Here is a 22013-nt window from a genome sequence, read left to right as displayed (position 1 = left end):
TTTGCTTCAGAATATGAAATTAAAAATATATATTGTCATTTAAAAAAGTAAAAATTAGAAAAAATTGTTTATTTCAACTAGAAAATTAAGCAAAAATAAATATTTTCAAAAACATTAATATATATTTTTTAAATAATGAATTTTGTTCGATAAAATAATTACCCATTATATACATATAGTTTATGGTCTATAAGTTAAGTATTCTGTTGTTTAATAATTTAGATGTTTTTACTATTGAAGTATTACATTTGATAATTAAGCTAAATGGCTTAGATAAGAAATAAGACAATTGAATACATATAAGTAGTAAATAATTAATTTTTAATCTTGACCCTGTATTAATTAGAATAAAATAAAAACCAAATTCAATTTTATGAGAAACAAATATTAATAATATTATTGAGTACTTTTTGTTATAAAATGTATAAAAGTTGCCTATTAACAAAAAAAAAGAAAAAAGAAAAAAAGAAAGACAAAAAAGTTAAATTATTATTATTATTTAAGGTAACATTATGATATAAACAAACAAAATAAATTAAAATTAAAACTAAACCTCATTAAACATAAATGCAAAACTTTATTACTATTTTTATGTTTAACAAAAAGGAGGAACTTTCAGGCCTAAGTGATTTTTAGTGATCACCACACCCTACGCGAGGATAATAAATAATTTATTAATTCATCAATCATTGATCAGTCATTTGCTTAGAAAATAAACAAAACAGTAATGTTTTGGAATTATTTATAACTTTGCTATAACTTGGTTTTATTTTTTATAAAATATTTTAAAAAAAATAGTACATACATACATTATATATAAATATATATGTATATGCATATAAAGTACATATTCATTTTGAGCTTCTTACTCGTTTTGACAGTCAGTCTTGTTACAAACATTACGGAGGGTATGTTTTTCAATTATTTTATTCACTGTCATCATCTTTGTGGCATAAATCTAATACTACCCTGTCAAATTCTTCCATACGTTCATCAAAACATTTAATTTGTTCAACAATTTCGGACAGGTGGTTGTAGACATTCAAATGATCAGGACGAACTTTTAATGATGGAGCACCAAGAAATTTTTGATAGAAGAGTGCCAATTCAATATTTGGATTTGAATCAGAAAATGCAGCAGGCTTAAATTGTAACGGATTGTTGTCACAACTACGTCTCCGACAAAAATCTTCAGGTGATTGAGGTTTCACAGACTGACCCTAAAATTATTAATTAAATATTAGCATACAAATATAGGTAACAAAAAATAAATTATTCGACTAAAATATTAAAATCAAATAACAAACACCAGTAAACATCAATTACATTTTTTAATTTCCCAATGTTAATGAAAAAAAAAAAAAATACTAAAGTAAAGTTAGTCATTAATTAAATTACCAATTCTACCAAAATAAAATCACTGATGGCCTCATTGCTGGATGTATTCATTGAGTGATTGAGTTTGTTTTTGGTTTCAGCTGAATTGACATTATTGGAAACTCCAGTGCTTATCACCACAGCATTGCTTACTGCAGAACTCTTGTTATTTTGGATAGAAGATGTTATTGAATTATTATTTTCATTAGTCGATTCCTGGACTTTTTGTAATTGATTACTAGGCACCATGTGTGGTGGCCAATATTCGGCTCGTTTCCTAGGTTTTATGAATGTATCTTTTGGAAACTCAGGAATACGGTATAGGGTAAGATTCTTAACTTTTTCTTCGAGACTGTCTGAAAATGCACCCACAGTCCAATCGTCCATGATGTATGTTCTAGACTGATCACTAAATTTGAACATAATTTAATATTTAATTATATTACAATAATAAACAACAGTAAGAATATTATTTGGGCTCCAGAATAGGATAATATATTCAAACATAATAATTATTTGTTATTTTTTTTTTTTACTTTCATTAGCCACACAAATGGTTAATTACATGTGTTCAAAAATAATACTTTATTCTAGAAACCACTAAAATGAAAATGAAAAAATTATAATGAAAATAAAACTTACATTGGAGTTTTGATTATCTGATTGTGTCGTGGGCTATACTCTTTTCGAAAATGATCACTTTTCAACATAATTGGATCTTGTTGAGACGTTAGTGTCATAGAGGTACGATAACAAACTGTCACTTGAATGGTCCCGATAGGCATTGACACTTGGCCAATTTGTAATTCTTTATATTCTTTTCCTGTAACATGGTTAAAACAAATCAACATAAATATCAATTTATCACGCCTAGTGACTAGTGCATATTATTTTTTTGGCAGCCTTAATTTTCTTTTGTGATATTTGTTATAATAATTATAGAAATATGTGACTTTTCATTATATTATTGTCTTGAAACGTAAAAATAAAAATAATTATTCATACGACACATATACACTATACGTTAAAAATTTAAAATTGAATAATAGCCTAGAAATGAATATGGAGACTAGTCAATCTTTAGTTGTTAGTACTATTGTGTAACACGACCTCTAAAATCTATGAAAACAAATTTATTGGCAATAATTTGGATGCACTTCGGGTCATGACATTATCGATATATATATAGTATAATATAATTATTACATGTACCAATATTTAGTCATAATAGTAAAATAATAAAGCTCATTTTTCCTCTTTATAATATTCATGAAAATTATTCATATATTAAAATACACGGAATAATTAATAACTAGCAAAATAAACTAAGTATAGACCACAATACAACATTGTGATGAATATAATCTTGATGCCAATTTTCTTGACTAATACTGATATTCTTAGTAAGATACGATAAATCGCTAAAATATTAAATATTATAATCATCTTTAGTTATAATATTATGTTTTAACATATTAGCGTAATATACTAATATGCAACACATAGCATATTCTTATCGAGAACATGTTATTTATATCATTAAAAATTCACAAGACTCTTGAAAGAACCATGTTCGAGAAATAAAAAAACATAAAACTTATTTCTTGTTTTGTAATGCATTAATTTATCATGCATGCATATCACCGAGAAAAATTATAGATACTATATTAAGCAGGCTGCAATATTTTTGTTATGTAAGTCTCCTCCATTAAAACTTTTTTTTCAAATCGAAAGGCAATCAAAATATACCTCTGTTCTCTGTTGAGGGTTTTTTATCAGAAACAAGACTTACAGTATCAGAAAATTTATAGAACTCTTGTAAAAAGTTAAGTTATCTATACTCGAATCATTAGCGGTGAAGTATTGTTATTGAAATGTATTCGGAATATATATTGATTATGTTAGGGAACTCGACAAATTATGCGATATTGTTATTTGTTTGTTTAAAATTATTCTAAATTAAAATTATATAACTCTAATACATTATAAGACTCATTACGTCAATACGCCACACACTGATTGCCGTATATATTGTATTGGTTATATATATACTAACATCTAACACAAAAAAATAAAGATTTATACCGCCCTCTTCAAAACTCCTAAAATAAAATTGAGTAGTTCTAGTTGATTTGTACTTTATTTTAAAATTAAAATTTTAGATGAAAAGTTTAAAAAAATATTTTAGGCGTAAATAAGACATATTGTATAAGGTACGTAGTGTTGATTATGTATTAAAGAAATTTCATAACTGTTTTAGAAATATATATGCCTAAAATTCTTACAGCATTTGCATAGATTAATCAAAAGGTTCATCACAAATAAATAGAAAAAAAAGTATGTCATAATAAATGTTGCTTATAACACGACGCCTGTAAATTATTTGCAGTAGAAGTTCAATTAAATGGCTATTGAATTTAATACTTTATCGCATGTAGGTACAATATTTCATCGTATTAAATGTATTATTTATTTAGACTGAAGTTCACGGTTGTGTATACATTATACAATTACTTAAATAATATATTTTTATAGCATTATAACTTGTATTTTTATTACATTTATTTGTAATACTATGCAGTTTGATATTGAATTCTCCTGAAAGAAATTTAATTAAACTAATAAATAATATACAGTAAATACGATTAAAAAAAAAAGGTAATAGTTGTATATTTTTACTTAATATACCTAAATACCTAATCATGGTTTAAGTTAGATAAGATACAAAAACTGAAAACTAGAAAGAAGCATCTATTCATCTACTCTAGGATGCTACAAAATTCAAGTGAAAGTGGAAACGTGTCATCGTGACATTTGACCTCATAATGAGTAAGAGACATTAAATACGTAAAATACAAATTAATGTTCCACACAATTTTCGTTAAAACTAAATAATATTACACATTTATAATGTATACATTACTATATTATAATTTCACGTTATTAGGCATAAGGTTTGTATAAAAAAAACGTCAGTTCGAAGTTCTTTCATTACGTCATGATCACCGGTAACTATATTATGGCTTGTACTCTGTAATATCACCACGTCACAAAGTATAGAGGTGTAAAAAAATCGGTTAAGTTTAACTGAAATGATATAAGATTGTACTTTCTAATTATTACAATAATAAAATACATATTATTTATTAGGTATTTGAAATAATCATTTTATCACAAAATATTTATTTCGTTTCATAAATCATGTAAAGTTTACTTGTTTTTAAATTTAAACAATGTTAATATTTACATCAAACATTTTGAACAGTTTACAATTAATCTAAGATATACTTTAAATTTTCACAGAAGAAAAAATATGTAATGTAATCTGTCAAAATTCGTTTCGCATCGTTAAGTATTATTTTGGTATAATTTTAAAATTTATCGTTTTTGATTTGATTAAGATTATAAATATACATGATGGCTAGCCGTACCCGGAAAATTTTTATGTAGAATTTTTTTTTGCTTGGCTAAATATTTTTTAAAAACTAAATAAGCTTAATAAAATTAATAATTATTGGCACAAAATAATTTTTAAAATAAATCTAACATAATATAATTTTATACGAGTGTAGAAATTGTTATATTATTTAAACGACGTATAGTAGCCATGTATCTTAACTAATACATATATCTGACATTCGTTGGTGTTTAAAGAATTTATTATTGTTTTGAGATAATTCAACGTAAACAAAATATTCAACATAACCGAAAAATAATTTTCTTAAAAATTTAGATTATCACAGATATTTTTAAATCTCTCATAGACCATTCAATAATTGTCAATAATTAACTACGTCTAGATGCTACGCAAAAGGTGATTCAGTTTTAAATTATTTTTTACTATTAACATAGCTGACTAAACGTTGAATTATCTGTAATTCTGATAAATGAGACGGGAGTTTAAACTAGAAAAATGTTATAATATATTATAACAAAGACGGATGGTTTTAGAATGTAAAATAGTACTGCGGTATACATAAAACGACATAAACAAAATAGTTAACTATGGTACTAATTATAATACGTGATAAATAATTGCTTTAAAAGTTGTCATAATAATAAGTAATAACACACTCGATCACTCGAAGGAGCCAATCTAAACGAATGATTTACTCACAAAAAATATCCACAAATTAAATTTTCCTTTTAATGATTTTAAAAAACAGAATAAAATGATGTTACTCATATAATAAATAATATATAGTTTTAGTATTATAAAATTGGAGAAAAAAATAATAATACAGAATCATAAGCGGTTATCGGGGGAGGGGAGGGGTGTAAAATATGTTATACTTGTGTTTAGAAAGGAGGTGCGGGGTGGTCACTAAGATTCAACTAAATATCCGCCAATGTAACATAATATAAACATGACAATATTTTATGTTAAGAAAAATATATTTTAAATGGTAGAATGTGTTATATTTATATATATATTATATATAATATAGTGTCTAATAAAGCTATTTAAAATTTATTGTTTAAATGTCAATGCTATTCATGATAGTTTTCATTTGAATGTTGTTTAAAAGCGTATAGCAGCCAGCAGGAATCACTAATATTGCCATACCGGTTTTCGTCAGTTCGTCACTATATTATAATCACGTATTCACGTTCACGGTTCACGTATAAACTGTATAATTAATCATAATATTAAAATGTTTAAGCAAAATTGTCTACAAAACTATATTATAATAAGTTACTATACAACTTAAAGTTACTCTTATTAATATTTCAAATTTAAAAACCGGGAAACTGACTTCTGTTGTATAGTAGGTTTTGTGTCTTGTTTTTTTTTTATTCGTGTGATAATAAGGTATCATACTGGTAATTATACAATCGTAATATACAATTACTTATATATTACTTATACAATTATTTAGATATCTAAAGTATATTATCTTTAGATTGACCTATTCCAAACACTCTTAACAACTAGAAACTACTCGTTTGAATTCTGATTTTGATATTCTCTGATTTCAGTAAAATTAACTTCTAAATAATAAATAGTAAAAACCAGGGTTGTTATTTTGAAAACAGAGGTTTGTAGAATAAACATATGATACACAAAACATAGAAACTTTGTATATATTAAAAGCTTCAAAAATTAGATTTCGATAACTTCATTATTGAAATAAAAAGAGGGAACGTGTCAAATGAATCACCCGCTGCATTAACATAAGATATAGACCTCGTTATAGTTACAGCTAATGTGTAAAATTTAAATCTTATCATAAATCATTGTATACAAAAACCCATTTGCAGAAAATAGGACGGATGAATCACATCTATTAATTAGGATTAAATTAATTATTATCAAAAACTGATGTTTGACAAATTCCTTACAAAAAGGAATTCGTTCCATTCCTCGTTCCTTAGAAACAAGAAAAGAATTCGTTCCTTAAGAAAATAAACGAGGTTCTTTTTTAGTTCCAAATAAAATAAAAATTCTTAATTAATCATCTATGTTTTTTATATAATATATTACATTTATACTTTATAGACAGTGCCGTTTTTATCGCAGGGGCAACAGGCAGTTGCATCGGGGGGCAAAATAACAAATAAAACAATATTGGTTTTGTGTAATTGGGTTAATCTTATAAAAAAAAAACATATATTTGGTCACGGCAAAGTTTTAATGACAAAGGTCAAAGAATCAAATTTATATTAGGTAGGACGAAAAATATATTTTGCCTTGGGGCGCTGACGAGGGTAGTTACGCTACTGTTTATAGAAATAGCAATACTGGTTAAATGAGAAAAAATATTTATATATAATAATTAATTAGCGTTGTAAATTATTTACGTATTTCTGAGTTCACTCTTCAATTATAATATATATTTACAGGTAGGTATACATTATTTTATAATTTACTATTTAGTTATTTTAGTAAAAAGATTTATAATATTGATTATAGACTAAAGTTTTTTTCATTTATTCATTATTTTTATACAATATTTATCAATATTATATAATAATAGACTATAAAGTAATTTTGTTCTGTTTTAAAAGAACTAATTTTTCAAATAGTTCATCACCTAGTCTGTAATGTTTAACGGCCATTACATTAGAATCATTGGATTGAGTAGAAACAGATCTCTCGACAAGAACATTTGAAGGCATTGGAGTATTGTACACTAAAATACTTTTATAACTTCTAAATTAACTTTTTAATTTTAATTATTTAAATATCTGTGTAAATTGAAACACGAAAGGAACTAAAAATGTCGTTCTTTCTCCTTGAAAAAGGAATTCATTCCTTCTAAACACTTTCAAAAACATTAATTAGTATAGTGTATAAGTCAATATAACATACTGTAGAATGGTATGAATATATTGTACAAATATAAATAGAGCTTAATAGTCTAAATATTATTAAAAATGTCGATATGTATAAATAATAATATAAAATAAATTCTGTCAAAATGATGAAAAAATTCAAGTCTCTATAAATATTCTTTTATGAACTAAAAAAAAAAATAGAAATCGAAGAAAATTTATGTTGCGTAAATAGTTTTATCGCTATTTTTTTCGTTTTTCCCAATTACACGTTAAGAAAAGCGTATGGATTTTCGTAATTTTTAATCTCCAATATTCTAACTAGAACAATTTGTTATCAGAAACTACCTTTAAAGTTAAAGATTGAAGTAAATATTCTACTTGATGACAGAAAAAAACATTTCACTGTATAACCAAAACAAATTTCACTCAAAATACATTCAATAATTATACAATTAGAGTTTATATTGTTATTGTTTTTTTTTTTAACTTATACTTATATAAACTTGCAGATAAAAATATCGAAAGTACTAAACTTACTTTTTCAAAAAATATAATTTATACATCAATGATTATAACTTTAAGATTGTAAAATTACACATAAATATTAAATCATAATTAGATCAATAATGAATAAATCATTATTTATACGTATATCAAAATCACGAAAATTTTCAAGAAATTTTAAAGTTGAAATTGTTGTGATTTATACCTAAGGTTAAAAAACCCAATACAAGGTTATGCATAAGTTTTCCTTCAAGTAACTGTAAAATAAAATTCCAACATAAATATAGAAAAAATGTTATGAGCGTATGAAATGAAAATTTTTTTTGAAATCATGATATATTACAATTTAAATATAGGTAATAAATAATACTATAATATATCCTACTAATTATCATTGACTGACAAATTATCTCCGTTCAGAATCGTTTTTCGTATACAATGATACCTGTCATTGCATTCAAATTTAACACATCCATTATAGAGACCAGTGACCTAATCTCCATCTCTACTATACAGCAGAGCAATACCCACTTGCTCACTTTTTTTTTTTTATAAATACATATAATTACTATCAAATTGAGATTCGAATCCAAATTATCAGATTATTAAGTATAAAAGTGAAGTTCTACTACCTAAAAAACTATTTAACTCCAAATTATCAATAAAAGGTTCCTTAAAGAATTTAACACATTGAATAACTATGAACTATTTAAAAGTAGAAATATTATATATTTTTATTATGTAATTTACATCTAATCAGTAAATATTAACTTATAAGTTAATTTTTATTGTTTTTAATGAATTTTCTTGAATGTCATTTTATAATCAAAATGAAAACAAATAAATGAATAATTATTTAAAGATGATGAAATAGTCATTTTAAAGATATGAAGGCTATGCATCTAAATAATATGTTGTACACAATATAAGAATTTTGCACCAAATGGAAATATACAAGATCTTAGTTTACTTACCAAGAGTATGAACTTGAGGTTCTCCAGCATAAATTCGATGATGAATTTGAAAAGAATCATGTGATTGTTGCCTTGAATATCGGTACGCTGGTATTACTCGAGAAACTGACACTAATGATTTTAATAAAATTCCTAATCTGTTATATAGTGTATAAACTAAGTGTCGAGAACAAAAGGGATCAAAGGCACTTTCAGCTAATAAACCAATACTCCATGTTTCTAATGTCATCGTATCTCCATCAACAGTTTTCAAAAATATTTCAACACATAAAGGAACAGAATCTCCAAGTCCATTGCTTAAGGCTAGTTTTGTTTCGGTTATTACGTCTGGGATTTCTTTTATTGCAACATTCATCTGAAATAGAACATTTAAAAAAAATTATTATTAGTATTAACAAGTTAATACCTAGCGTTTATTAAATATGGTTTTATACTACATTTATTCATTTAGGCGTACATTATTCATTTGTTATAACTTTTAGAATATGAACATTAGTTTTGATAACTAATTTTACTGAAAACAAATAAATTAAGAATAGATAAATAATTTGTTTATTATTAGTGAATATTTTTGTAAAGATACGGTTTCCCTGCAGTGCTATTCCACTGTTTGGCGTTGCAGGGAAATTGTGCCTTAAGATCGCTATCTTATTTATGACACCAAAACATTTAGACTTTTATAATTAATTATGATTATCATAAATTCTCATAGTTAATAAAAATCATTCAAATTCTTTCAGCCAAAATATTCAAATTTAATGTTTATGGACATTTTAACACATTTTAAATTAAATTATTACAATTAAAAAAAATATAAAAATAAATTAGTTATAAATATTAATTTTTTTTTTTATTTAATTAAGATTATATCAGTTGTTGTTATTATCATAGAGATACAAAGATCTATTAATTTTTACATAATTTCAATCAGTTTTCTAATGTTTTTCAAAATTTTAATAAATATTATCTTTAGATTTTAAACATTTTATTTTTTAATAAAAAAAATATTTTTCTCCATTATGATGCTATTCTGGTTATCCAATAAAAATATAATTGTTTTCCCATCTTTCATGAGATCTATTAACAATTATTAAACTTTAGTAGGTATATTGGTAGCCAATATAAAAATTATAAATGTAATGATTAACTTAATTTTTATAAAAACAAAAAAGAATAAATTACACTACTTGTTAAATTAAATTAAATAACACAATATAATATAATGTCAACATAAGATTGTATGAACATTTTTTATTTAATAATAAAATTTAAACAAAGTACATTCCATACAATAGTGAACTTGTTTTCAAGGCTTTTATACCTTGCTTAACAGGATTTAATAAACTAGATAAAATTATGTACATTTAAACATTAAGAATACACTAAGTTCCAGTTTATACCACACATTTTATAATAAATAAATAATATATATATTTATTTAAATGAATATAAAGATACTTAATTAATATTCATAAGAAGATCTACTAATTGTTTTTTTTTTTAATTTTTAATTAAAATTAAAATATAATATAAAGACATAATAATTTAATGTGTGATTTAGTGTAAACATAAAACGTATAAAAAAATGAATAAAACACAACACAATAATCACTGATTTTTTTTTTGTTAAGTTCTTTGTATAAATCACATTTTTATATATATTTTACGCATACAATTACTTGTGTTACTGTTATGATTGGGCAAATAAATATTATGATGTATAATATAATATATATTATATCAAATACCATTTAAGTAATTGTTAAGTGGAATATTAAAAAATTATGTTATTGGTTTTATAGTTATAATTAAGTTTTGGAAAACAGTTCTACGTGTTTTTGTCCAAAAATTATATAAATACAAATTAATTCAGTTTTTTTTTGTTCTCCAAATAATTTAAAACTAAAAAAAAAGAAAAATAAAACTACAAATGGATACATATGATTTATTTTTTTTACAACTATTATCAAAATATAATTATAATAATACAAATATAATATTTGCTCAGCTTGTGTATTGGGATATATAGTCCTTAAGTGTCAAGACCTAAATGTTAACTATACTGTTAGCAACTTTTTGCTTTTATTTTTTTTTTAATTTATTGATATTAGTTTTTAGAGTTTATTAAATTAAAAAAATTCTTGCTTAAAGACTTGCCTTATTATTCTAGTCATTCAGGCAAATAGAACAAATTAAATAGCCAATTAATTGTGATTCTCAAATGTTAATAAAATTATTATTTATTTATTTAATGATTGTATGGTTGGAGAAATATAACTTATAACAATCAATACAATTGATAATTTTAGTAAATATCATGTTAGTAAAATTGTCTATGTAATTAATTTGAAATTCAATTATTAAATAAAGACTAAAAGCTTATTTAAATTATTGTAGTATAAATATTGAAAATATTTTAAATACATTAAAAAAATTAAAAAATTGGTATGTTATGGAAAATAGACTACATAGTACTAGTAGTTGTAGACTACCATATGCATCCATATTATAGTTTATTATAGTTGTAGAAAATAGTTATAAAGATAGCACAAGTAGGTTAGTAGAACAGCATAACAATTTATTGTGATAGATAATAATCCAGCCACCTTGTAATATTATATAAGGGGTTTTGATTTAAATTAGGAAACTACTCATTTATTTTAAAATAACTTGAGTGGTAAAATAGACATGATGATTTTGTATTTTATAAGTGATTTTAGGTCTTTGAACAAAATTAGTATTAATAAGGTATGAGTAAAGATGGTTATCAAATGTCTATTGTGTAATACAATGTTTAATTTTTCAGATTAATTATTAAATTTAACTAGATTGTAAATTTTTTACATGCGAAGGCCAGCAGTAAAGTTATTAAACAAACTATATAAAACTCATGTAGTAGTTCAATTAGTATTATTACTTTGACTATTATATTATACATTACAGTTCAATATAAATATTTTTAAGATTAATATTTGTATACATTAAGGAAATTATTTGCTATTTTAGCTGTACTGACTTGTAATTTAATGTAACATTAATAGTTTATATTTCTTTAAACTTTATTAAAACATATTAAAAACTCATCATTTATAAAAAAAATTGTAATACATTTTTGTTTTATTATATACCTACGTATTAACTATATTCTTAAGCATTTCAAAATAACTAAATCTTACTTAAAAGTGAAAAATTCTATGAAATGTAATTATAATATAAAAGTAATTTATTGTTGCTTTATTCAACAATAGTTAATATTATTAGATATTGTTTTGCATATTTTCAGTGTTTGATAAAATTTAACATTTGATTCTGATAAGGAAAAATAACTTAATTAAATATTGCTTTTTAAGTAATTAAAAAAAAAAGTTAATAACTGCTTAAATTAAAAGAGCAACAAATAAAATACAAAAAAATGTACTGAAATTATGTGTACATACATACAATTTTATATTTTATTTAACATTAGTAAACCAACTAATACACTATCCACATTAATTAGTCATATATGACATTGCGTTAACTAATTACATTTTAAATACAGAACATTATCTAATCAGTTGTTATTGTTTGTTATCTAACAATTTTAAAATTAATAAGAGTTTCTAATATACTTTAAGTTTTAGTAAATTTTCAGATAATGATATATTAAAGTAACAGTGTTACAATACAAAATAAAATAATTAAATGTATATATGTAGGGATCTACATTGTAAAATAACTATTTCAATATGTTAGGTATAATCAATATACTGGTTTAAAAAATGTATACCTAATGAACATATTTAAGAAATATTTGTATAATTTATTAATGAGAATTAGGTAGTTAAAAATCCTAAAGGATTTTATTAAGCATAACTTAAGTTTTTATTGATACCTATTTGATAAAGAATACATATATAAATAATTTAATTCCAAATTTTTCCCTTTCTACAAGAATATACCAAAATATAATGTTATACCTAGACATATAATGATATAATTAATGAAGTATCAGTTTCGCAATAAAACAACCTACCAAATCTAATTTTTGGTTATCACCAGGATAAAATAAAGATTGGATTCCACCTACAACATATTAGAATTATATTTATCAAATTACTGCATATTATATTTTGTTAAGTTCTATAGGATGTCTTGTTTTGGCCAATTTACCTTTAACTATATGGACACATTTTATACATACTTAGTATTCTAACTCACAACTTTATGAAATGTGTACTAAAAAAAAGTTACCCTATGATTTTTGATTATCATGCCTGAGAAAACTAATGGCTAGATTTTTTATTAATTTTAAGGTTTATTCTATTCAAAAAATGTTTACCTAATTAACTGAACTTTTAAAAAATTTTATAAAAATATTTATTTAACTAAATTTATTTAATATAAAATGGTTTGTAATCATGCTCACCGAACTATTCTGATTTGTACAATAAGTATGCAATCTTTCACCCATTCTTGATTGTACAATTATTTGAGCTGATTTCATAGTCATAAGTTTAGTTAGCTGTTCCATTTCTTGTCTTTCCTTCTCGGCTGACTCAGTTAATGTTCTTGTATCCACCATTGTAATTTTTTATACTTAAGTAATGATTGCAAAAAAAAAATTTAATTGAACCACAGTCACTTATTTAACACCAATTTAATATAAAATTCACACATGGACAAACTATTAATAATTTTGAACATTCAAATTGTCTTTGTCTTAAAATTATTAGTTGTGTCACTTTTTTCTGCATTTTGCAATGATCTGAAACATTTAAATATATATTATTAATATAATTTAACATTTACATGTTTAGAAATAGAAACAGTTAGCAGTGATATATTAATATAAATCTGGGAAACCTACACCTTTTTGTTTTTTTAGTAAATATTAATTAATTAGCCTACATAAAGACTAGCCTATTGGGAAAGTTTTTATTTCCTGATAACCAATTTTCAACTTTTTAAATAATATTTATATTGATTGTGTTACCTATCTATATAAATAATAGATTAAATAAATATTGCAATTATGTATATTTAATCGATGATACAATGAACATGGTTTTTATAAAAACCATAAAATTACTTGGGATCTCGCACAATAACTAAGTATTTAATAATCTTTATAATTGAATTTTATAATTGTTTGATATCATGGTATAGGTTTTTTTAACATTAACCACTATATTATAACAACAACAGATTGAAAGAAGTAATTTCTTTGATAATAAATTTGTTTTTGTACTCATATGCATTATCAATTTATATTATTACACTTTTTTTATATGAAACACCTTTCATTATTTCTTATTAGTTATTATCAACAAGTGTGTATAGGTAGATATAATTTAAAAATAAATCTTATTTATTGCAAAATCTTTAGGAAGTAAAAAAAATTAATTGATTATTATTTAATAGTATTGACGTAACAGCCAAGTTCGAAGAGAAGTTAATTAACCTCAAAGACTTAGTTATCTAAAATAAAATACAAATAAGCAGGTACCTATATAAAATATTATAATTAGTTTACAATGTATAATATAGGCATCTATTCTTAACAGGTGAACAACATGTTTATGTCATACAAAATAGGTACCAATTACCAATATAATATGGGTAAACTGATAATGTTTATTTTAAATATACAAAAAAATATTAAATTGTATTCTAAAAGCTATTGGGAACCTATCTATACAATAAGTAAAGTTTGTAAGTTTGTGATTTGCTTGTAGAAAGTAACATCTGGAACTACAGAACCAATTTAAAAAATTCATTCAACAATAGAAAGCTACATTATTCCTACGTGACATAGGCATACATCTATGTATAGGTAATCGATCAAAAAGTCCGTTTTAAAAAAGTTGGACTAAAAGTCTGGATTTAGTTTTTAGTTGGACAAAAGATCCGAGCACATTTTTAGTGTTGGACAAAAAGTCCCAAAATACAAAATATTTTAGGTATATAATTAATATTTATTTTAAAAATTTAAAAATGTTTGTAGACATTATATATTATTATATTTTTTTTCGATTTTTTTATTAATTTTATAATTTATTATTAATTTTAATAGGTACGTATAAATACATGTATTTAAAAATATTAACATAGGTACTATCACACGATATCTTAAGAACAACAATATCACAATTTATTTGTAACTAAATACATTTCAACAAACAATGAATTTTATTTTATTTATAAACAAGTCAATTAAACTAAAACTAAAAAAAAAAAATAGTATATATCATAAAAAAATATAAATTTGTCATTACTATAAATACCTAACTATAGTGGATCTCCGTAATATTTTTATTAGTTATACGAAAATATAATAATATAATGTGTAGAAACATTTTTAAATTTTTAAATATTTAAAATAAATATTAATTTTTGGACTTTTTATCCGCAATTCTTATGTATATACATAAATAAATACAGGTGAAAATGAAAATCTTTGTCATGCAATGTATTTATCATTCGATTATTCTACCTAATTATTTATTTTATGAAAGAATACATCACAGAGGAGGTTTTAAGCTTATTTTTGATTTTATAGGTTAATGAAAAATCAAGTCATTAATTTTTTAAATAATCAACAAATACTATGCATACAAAGATATTTTTTTGTGTTACTAATTATTAGAAATTTGTATTTTAGTGAATAGGTTATGTACTATGTAGTAAGACAGTACCAAACATTTTCATCGTTTTTAGTTCATACTATTGAAATTTTATGAGTTATTGGTTTTTGGTTCAAAAAAAAATCAAACTTGGTTATTTGAAGAAAAAAAAATGCAGCCGTTAAATGGTAAACAAAAAGAAAAAAAAGAAATTTTGGAAATATCATCTATTCAGAAAACCAAAAATATTAATTATCCATACGTGTTATGCTAAATGTTAGCATTCAGAAATCAAATTTAACACTGATATATTTTTTACGGGCAACAAAGTGCACAAGGAAAACTAGTCATATATAATTGGATTATAATATGTTGTTGTTAAACAATTTAAATTATCTAGAAACATTGGTAAATAAAAAAAAACGATAAACGAGTTGATTTTCATAAAAAGATTACTTAGATTAGCTAAACTTATTAATTTTACCCTGATAGTTTGACTTCTCTATTTATTCAATTTTAAATACCTACTTTATTAAAATAAAAATCTATGTTAAAAAACTAAAACTAAAAGGTTATAATGCCATGTACATTTTATATCTAAATACAAGGCTAGACAGTTGTTAAAATGATAAAGTTGTATTTAAAAAAAGTGGCACTTAGTGCAGATTAACCACAACTACTGCTGCTGAGATTACTTTTATTTGACAAAAGGTACAAAAGGTAATACATTTAGTTTAATTTATTAAATATACCTTATGTGATACCAATATAATATTAAAATTAACCTTAACTTAATAAACATTTTTTAAGTTATTAAATTAATAATGGTTATCAACAAATTTAAATTTAAAAGTAATAAATAGATGTAAAATTTGGTTTATAGATTTAAAAGGTAATTAACAAATAAAAAATGAAATATTTAAAATGTTTTCAAATCAAACTTGATTATAATAAAACCAAATAACAAATATTTCTGGGAATATCATAACTAAAAAAATAGCATCATCAGTATTCAGAACATTCATTAAAAAATTCCTAACCTAACCTAAATTTATTTAGGTATTAAGAAAAATAATGAGCATGTATATTTTTTCAAATTAATAAAGCAATGTTCAAATGACTAAAAAAAAAAAAAAAACGATGTTTAATGTTTGTCGTAATTAAATATTTGAACCTATACATTTTTTTATTTATCAGCATACATCCAAAATTGAGCTCAGGACAGATTATTATAAAACGTATATAAAAAAAAAAAAACCAAGTGCATATTAATTCATATTACCTTTTATGATTTATAACAATATATTAAATCAGACGGAGTTAATATCGAAAAATTAAAATTTCTTATTAAATTAGCTATAGTAAAAAACTTAAGTTCAATTAACGGAGTAAATAAACTACATTGTGAATGGTAGGAAAACGTATAAAATGTATTTGACAAATAAGATTAGAAATTAGAGTACTTGGATTAATAATTCTTAACTAATCAACAGCACAATATCTGTATACCTGATATAGTAATAAATTTGATAGAAATGTCAAAACCCATGTAGAATTAAATTATTAAATACTGTTGAAAATTTAGGTAATTACCAACATTATTTCTAAAATATTAGGTGAAGCACTAGGATATAAAACAATAAATTGTAACAACTCAATGATTACATGATTTAAAATAAGGATAAAATATATAGTTATACTTTCATTAAGGAGCCGCTACATCAGCATTTGTTTTCTCTGTCTATCTCACATAAAATATAGGAATAAAGATACTCCGTATTTCCACGGTTATGACTCTCTGGTTCAGTTTAGGGCAAAAGCACCTATAATATATATTTTATAAAGAAGAGTATTTTCTGTGCATTGACCGGATAATTTTAAATATTTACAATTTTGAATAAATTATTAATGGTTAAAAATAATTGAAATTATTTTAAATTAAAACATACTTATATTTATAAAAATTGTAAATATTAAAAATCTATCCAGTCAATGCACAGGAAATATTCTTCTTTATAAAATATATTTTAGGTACTTTTGCCCTAAACTGAACCAGAGAGTCATAATCGTGGAAATATTGAGTATCTTTGTTCCTATATTATGTGGGAGATAGACAGAGAAAACAAATGCTGGTGTAGCGGACCATTTAACATGATAAAAATCGAATTAAATGATAACAAAAGATTTAATTCGCTCTAAGTATTTCCCACAGTAAAATTTGAACAACAACTTGCATTTTTCTCTAATCACAATAAGAACATTATTTTAATACATTGTTGCCATAGGACTTAAAGAATTTATAAAACTATTTTTTTCTTAATTGAAAAATACAATTTTTTTAAATGAGTGTTCATGAATGTGTTCTTTTGGTACATTGTATTATTATATGATGGTATATATCTTAATTTATTTATTTAGATAATTTTACATTTTTATAAAATATCATTAATTATTGGTAGTTTTAATAATTATCTAATTTTTTTATTAAAAATTATAAAAATATAATATGATTAGGTAAATTTGTGGTATCTAAGTATTTAAATTAATTTTAATTAAATACTATAATATATTAAAACTGTGTGTATGAATCAATTACATTTATTACATAATAAATCTAACATTTACATGCTGCAGAACTTGCTGTATTTTATTATTTATAAATTTTATCAATAAAAAATACTCATTTTCTCTTAACTCAACTAATATTAATTCCATAGACAATATTTTTTATGTTCTTCTAATTTTTTATCACAAATTATAGTTTAATGTAGATTAATAGTTTCAGTAATCCTTTAAACTAGCTAACCTACTCTCTTCCCAAAGTGTACCCATTATTCTAGCTATTACGAACACAGTTGGTAGATATATTGTTAAAATTTATTTAATTTTTATTTTATATAATTTAGACTAGGTACCTATGTATAATACAATATAACATTAATGGCTTAAGAATTTGATTGAAACCTCGATTGAAACTAATAATAACAATACAACTGGTATCATAAAAGTAAGAAAACTATCTAGGTTAGGTACCTATCTATTATATATTGATAAAGGTTACTACTTACTTAGAATTATTTCTTTATTTTAAAAATTATGATTTTTTAAAGTTTTAAGACAAATTTCTTTAAATTTATGCAAATAAATATTTAGACATGAAACATGATTTTAAATTTATAGAATATCAGCATAAAATTATTATAATATATATTATGCATTCATACAAGGTCACAGCTGTGAAAATATAGTTACCTACCTATTTATATATCATGAACAAGGTTATATACAGCTCGATATAGGTAGTTGTTAACTTGGTGATTAAATCATAACAATGGTTTCTTCATTCTTTTAACTAGATTTTTAAAAGGACTTAGAAATAAATTTCATGTACAGGTATATTTAATTATCAAAATAATTTTAAAAAAAATGAAAAATCTAAATATGTAAGCTTAAATTCTACATAGAAATAAAATATATACAGATATATATCAAGATGTACATAAATTACTATTGAAATACTCAATACTAATCACATTTAAATTTGACTTTTGACTTATTTATTTTACTATACATAGAAAAGTGAGTTTAAATATATAAAGTATAAATTATTCTTGTTATTACCTACCTATACCTATACCATTCAAAGATATTTCTTTAAAATTATTTAAGTAATTCCATGTTTTTAATTTTTTACTAAGTAATTATAGATAGTTTCTTTTTAAATTAGGTAACTAGATATTTTGAAAAGCTCTATGCTTTTGTTTCTATGACAAGCATAATATAAAGTTGTATATTAATTATTAATCTATCACCAAGTTTTTTTTCATCAAGCTAATAGAAATTAAGTTTATATTATCCAAATAACAAATTATATCATGATAAGTATCTTGGACAAACAACAAATAACTAACTTTTGAATATTCTTAAGCAAACAAGTATAATAAACAGTGGCATATTTAAGAGGGGGGGGAGGCAACAGGGGCATCTTTTTTTTTTACGGTTTTAAGGAAAGCTAACATATCTTACTGCATTTATTAAATTAACCAATATTTCATTTTAAATTTTAAGTCACTAATCAAGAAAAAAAATCACAAGATTATCTATAAAATACCTAATAAAGTTATGTTATCCTCTCGATTATTCCTTATATGACCACATATCACTGATAATTTTCAAGTATAATTTGAGTTCATAATTCATAATATAATTTTCTTATCTGACTAATTTTACAAATAGTGACTTGCTTATTTGCATATATGATAATTTTATTATTTTGTTATGCTTTGCTTTTTCAACTTAAGTTAAAAACTTAATTGCAGTCAAGTAAAGGACAAGATTGCTTAGTTGGATTGGCTTTGCTAAATATTCATAAGCACGGGAACATTCAAATAAATGAAATAATTGATATGTTTGCTGCCATAAAAAAAAGAAATATAGACCTTATATTATAATTATTTTATGATTTCCTATGACTCATCTGTATTAAAATTTAAACTTTTGAGCAATAAATAGGGTGCTTTTTATTGTGTTGAATATTTATTGGATTATAACTAAACAAGTTTGGACCAGTGTCTTAAAACCCTAATCAAATAATAAAAAAAAATTATTGTATTCGAATTTCCTTACATTGTAACAGCGAGCAATAATTCTATTTTGCCCCTCTCCCCTTGAAAAATTATCCCAAATACGCTACTGATTATAATATAGTTTAATAAGAACTACAGTATACAGTATTTAAACAACTAACCTAAATATCATAAGCTAATATCAATTTAAAAATAATGATAGGATCAAAGTAGGTAGGTATTGTATTGTCATTCAATAGAACTATGCAGGCAATCGTGAAATCAGCTGTGCTGTATTATGTATAGATTTAAAAAAATGCATTGAACACAACATGTTGTGCAATATAAGTACTATCCAATGGAATGCAAGTATTCTAGGTATTATATTTTATGTCAATGTAAATAATGTAAGTAAACATTATACAACCGTGATTTAAACTAATTTACACTATTAAAACCTATAACTCACAATACTCACTATTGAACTTATTTTAAACATTATGAACACATTGTACTGTGATTATTACTCAGTATAATTTACATTTACAAATTTACAATTTGTGGGATGATTAAAATGCAATGGTTAACATTCTAGATCTAGACCCTCCAAAGCTGTATAGGATTGATGTTATATTCACAGAAATTTTTAATATTAGAGTGAAACATTCACCAGATATGTGGGTAGGAATCTGTGGGTCGTAAAAACATCTACCTACCTACCATCTGTTTTTTCAGACTATCTCAGTTTACGCCAGCAAAGATTATAGAAACGGATATTTTTTACAGTATAGGTACGAAAAGGACAAGATATAAGGGTGGTGTACTCACTCATTGACATGTTTCGTATGATATTATTAGTATTATTGTAAGGTACGCCACCGAATCAGAAGGGGTATGACGGGGACGACGATTGGCTTTTTGGCGCCACGACTATCGACGACACGCACGCAAACCATGTAGACGGCGGCCAAACGATCGAACGACAGCAGCCTGCTGTGTGACACTCGCGCTCAACCACACACAAAAACACTTTTGGCAGCGGAAGCGTGTGAATGTAAATTTGACCGCGAGTCGAACGAAAATAATTTTACAGACAAAACGTCACAGCGGACTGCGCACACTATTCAACTGTCAGGCGGTATCACACTATCGAGTACGCACATTTAATGTACATGTGGATTTACGCGGTATCTTCGCCGAACAACGACGATAATATGCTATAATTATAATATACCGTACGATATGAAAAATGTGAATAATATCCTTGTCGAACTTGTGGCTGATGTCACTCGAGTTATCACGTAAACGAGTACTATTATTATTATTCCCGCGTCATATTGAAGTGTGTTCGTCAAATTTCGGTTTTTATTTTTAGACGACGATAATGATTGATAGATATAAAATTATATCCTCGATTACACTGTACGCACAGACGGGCGGCGGCGGCGGCGGCGGCGGCGGTGGCGGCGGACAGGCGGACGAGGTCTAGACGGTCGTGGAAAACACGCTCGTTTGCGCTATCGTCGTCGATACAGACGTACAGTGACAGTGTACACATTACACGCGGATAACTAAAGTGCGCGCGCCTGTGGTGGGGTCGTGTTTCGGTGTACGGTTACGTGACGAACGCGGTGGCGGCGGGATCGGGGAACCCTACATAGTCTGCCGACTGGGCGGGGCATGGAGGCGAAAAAAAGGAGAAAAAAAAT

At 24.3% G+C, this 22013-nt stretch overlaps 1 protein-coding gene across 2 annotated transcripts; it reads right to left on the bottom strand.

Moving 5' to 3' along the window:
- Positions 1–490: 490 nt before the first annotated feature.
- On the bottom strand, positions 491–21857 carry LOC113561043 (autophagy-related protein 13 homolog). 2 transcript variants are annotated; one of them, XM_026967227.1, is made up of 6 exons: positions 21133–21857; positions 13543–13881; positions 9135–9489; positions 2020–2200; positions 1399–1786; positions 491–1220 (listed from the first exon to the last, which is right to left on the bottom strand). In XM_026967227.1, exons 2-6 carry the CDS (start codon positions 13696–13698, stop codon positions 927–929), a joined length of 1374 nt encoding a protein of 457 aa, XP_026823028.1. In that variant the 5' UTR covers positions 13699–13881; positions 21133–21857; the 3' UTR covers positions 491–926. The 2 variants fall into 2 exon arrangements, with proteins under 2 accessions (XP_026823028.1, XP_026823029.1); XM_026967228.1 differs by having other exon boundaries at positions 1408–1786; positions 21133–21856.
- Between the last annotated feature and the right edge of the window lie 156 nt (positions 21858–22013).

The sequence above is a fragment of the Rhopalosiphum maidis genome, chromosome 1 (genome assembly GCF_003676215.2).
Source record: "Rhopalosiphum maidis isolate BTI-1 chromosome 1, ASM367621v3, whole genome shotgun sequence".
Lineage (NCBI taxonomy): Eukaryota > Metazoa > Arthropoda > Insecta > Hemiptera > Aphididae > Rhopalosiphum > Rhopalosiphum maidis.
The sequence above is the reverse complement of the archived record's forward strand: the minus strand, read 5'-3'. Positions and strand labels throughout refer to the sequence as shown.

Coding starts and splice junctions, on each gene's coding strand:
- LOC113561043 (XM_026967227.1), bottom strand. CDS start 13,698: ATGGTGGATACAAGAACATTAACTGAGTCAGCCGAGAAGGAAAGACAA. Junction 9,490..13,542: donor GTACAAATCAGAATAGTTCG/GTGAGCATGATT, acceptor GTTCTATTTCAG/ATGAATGTTGCAATAAAAGA. Junction 2,201..9,134: donor ACCTCAAGTTCATACTCTTG/GTAAGTAAACTA, acceptor ACCATGTTACAG/GAAAAGAATATAAAGAATTA.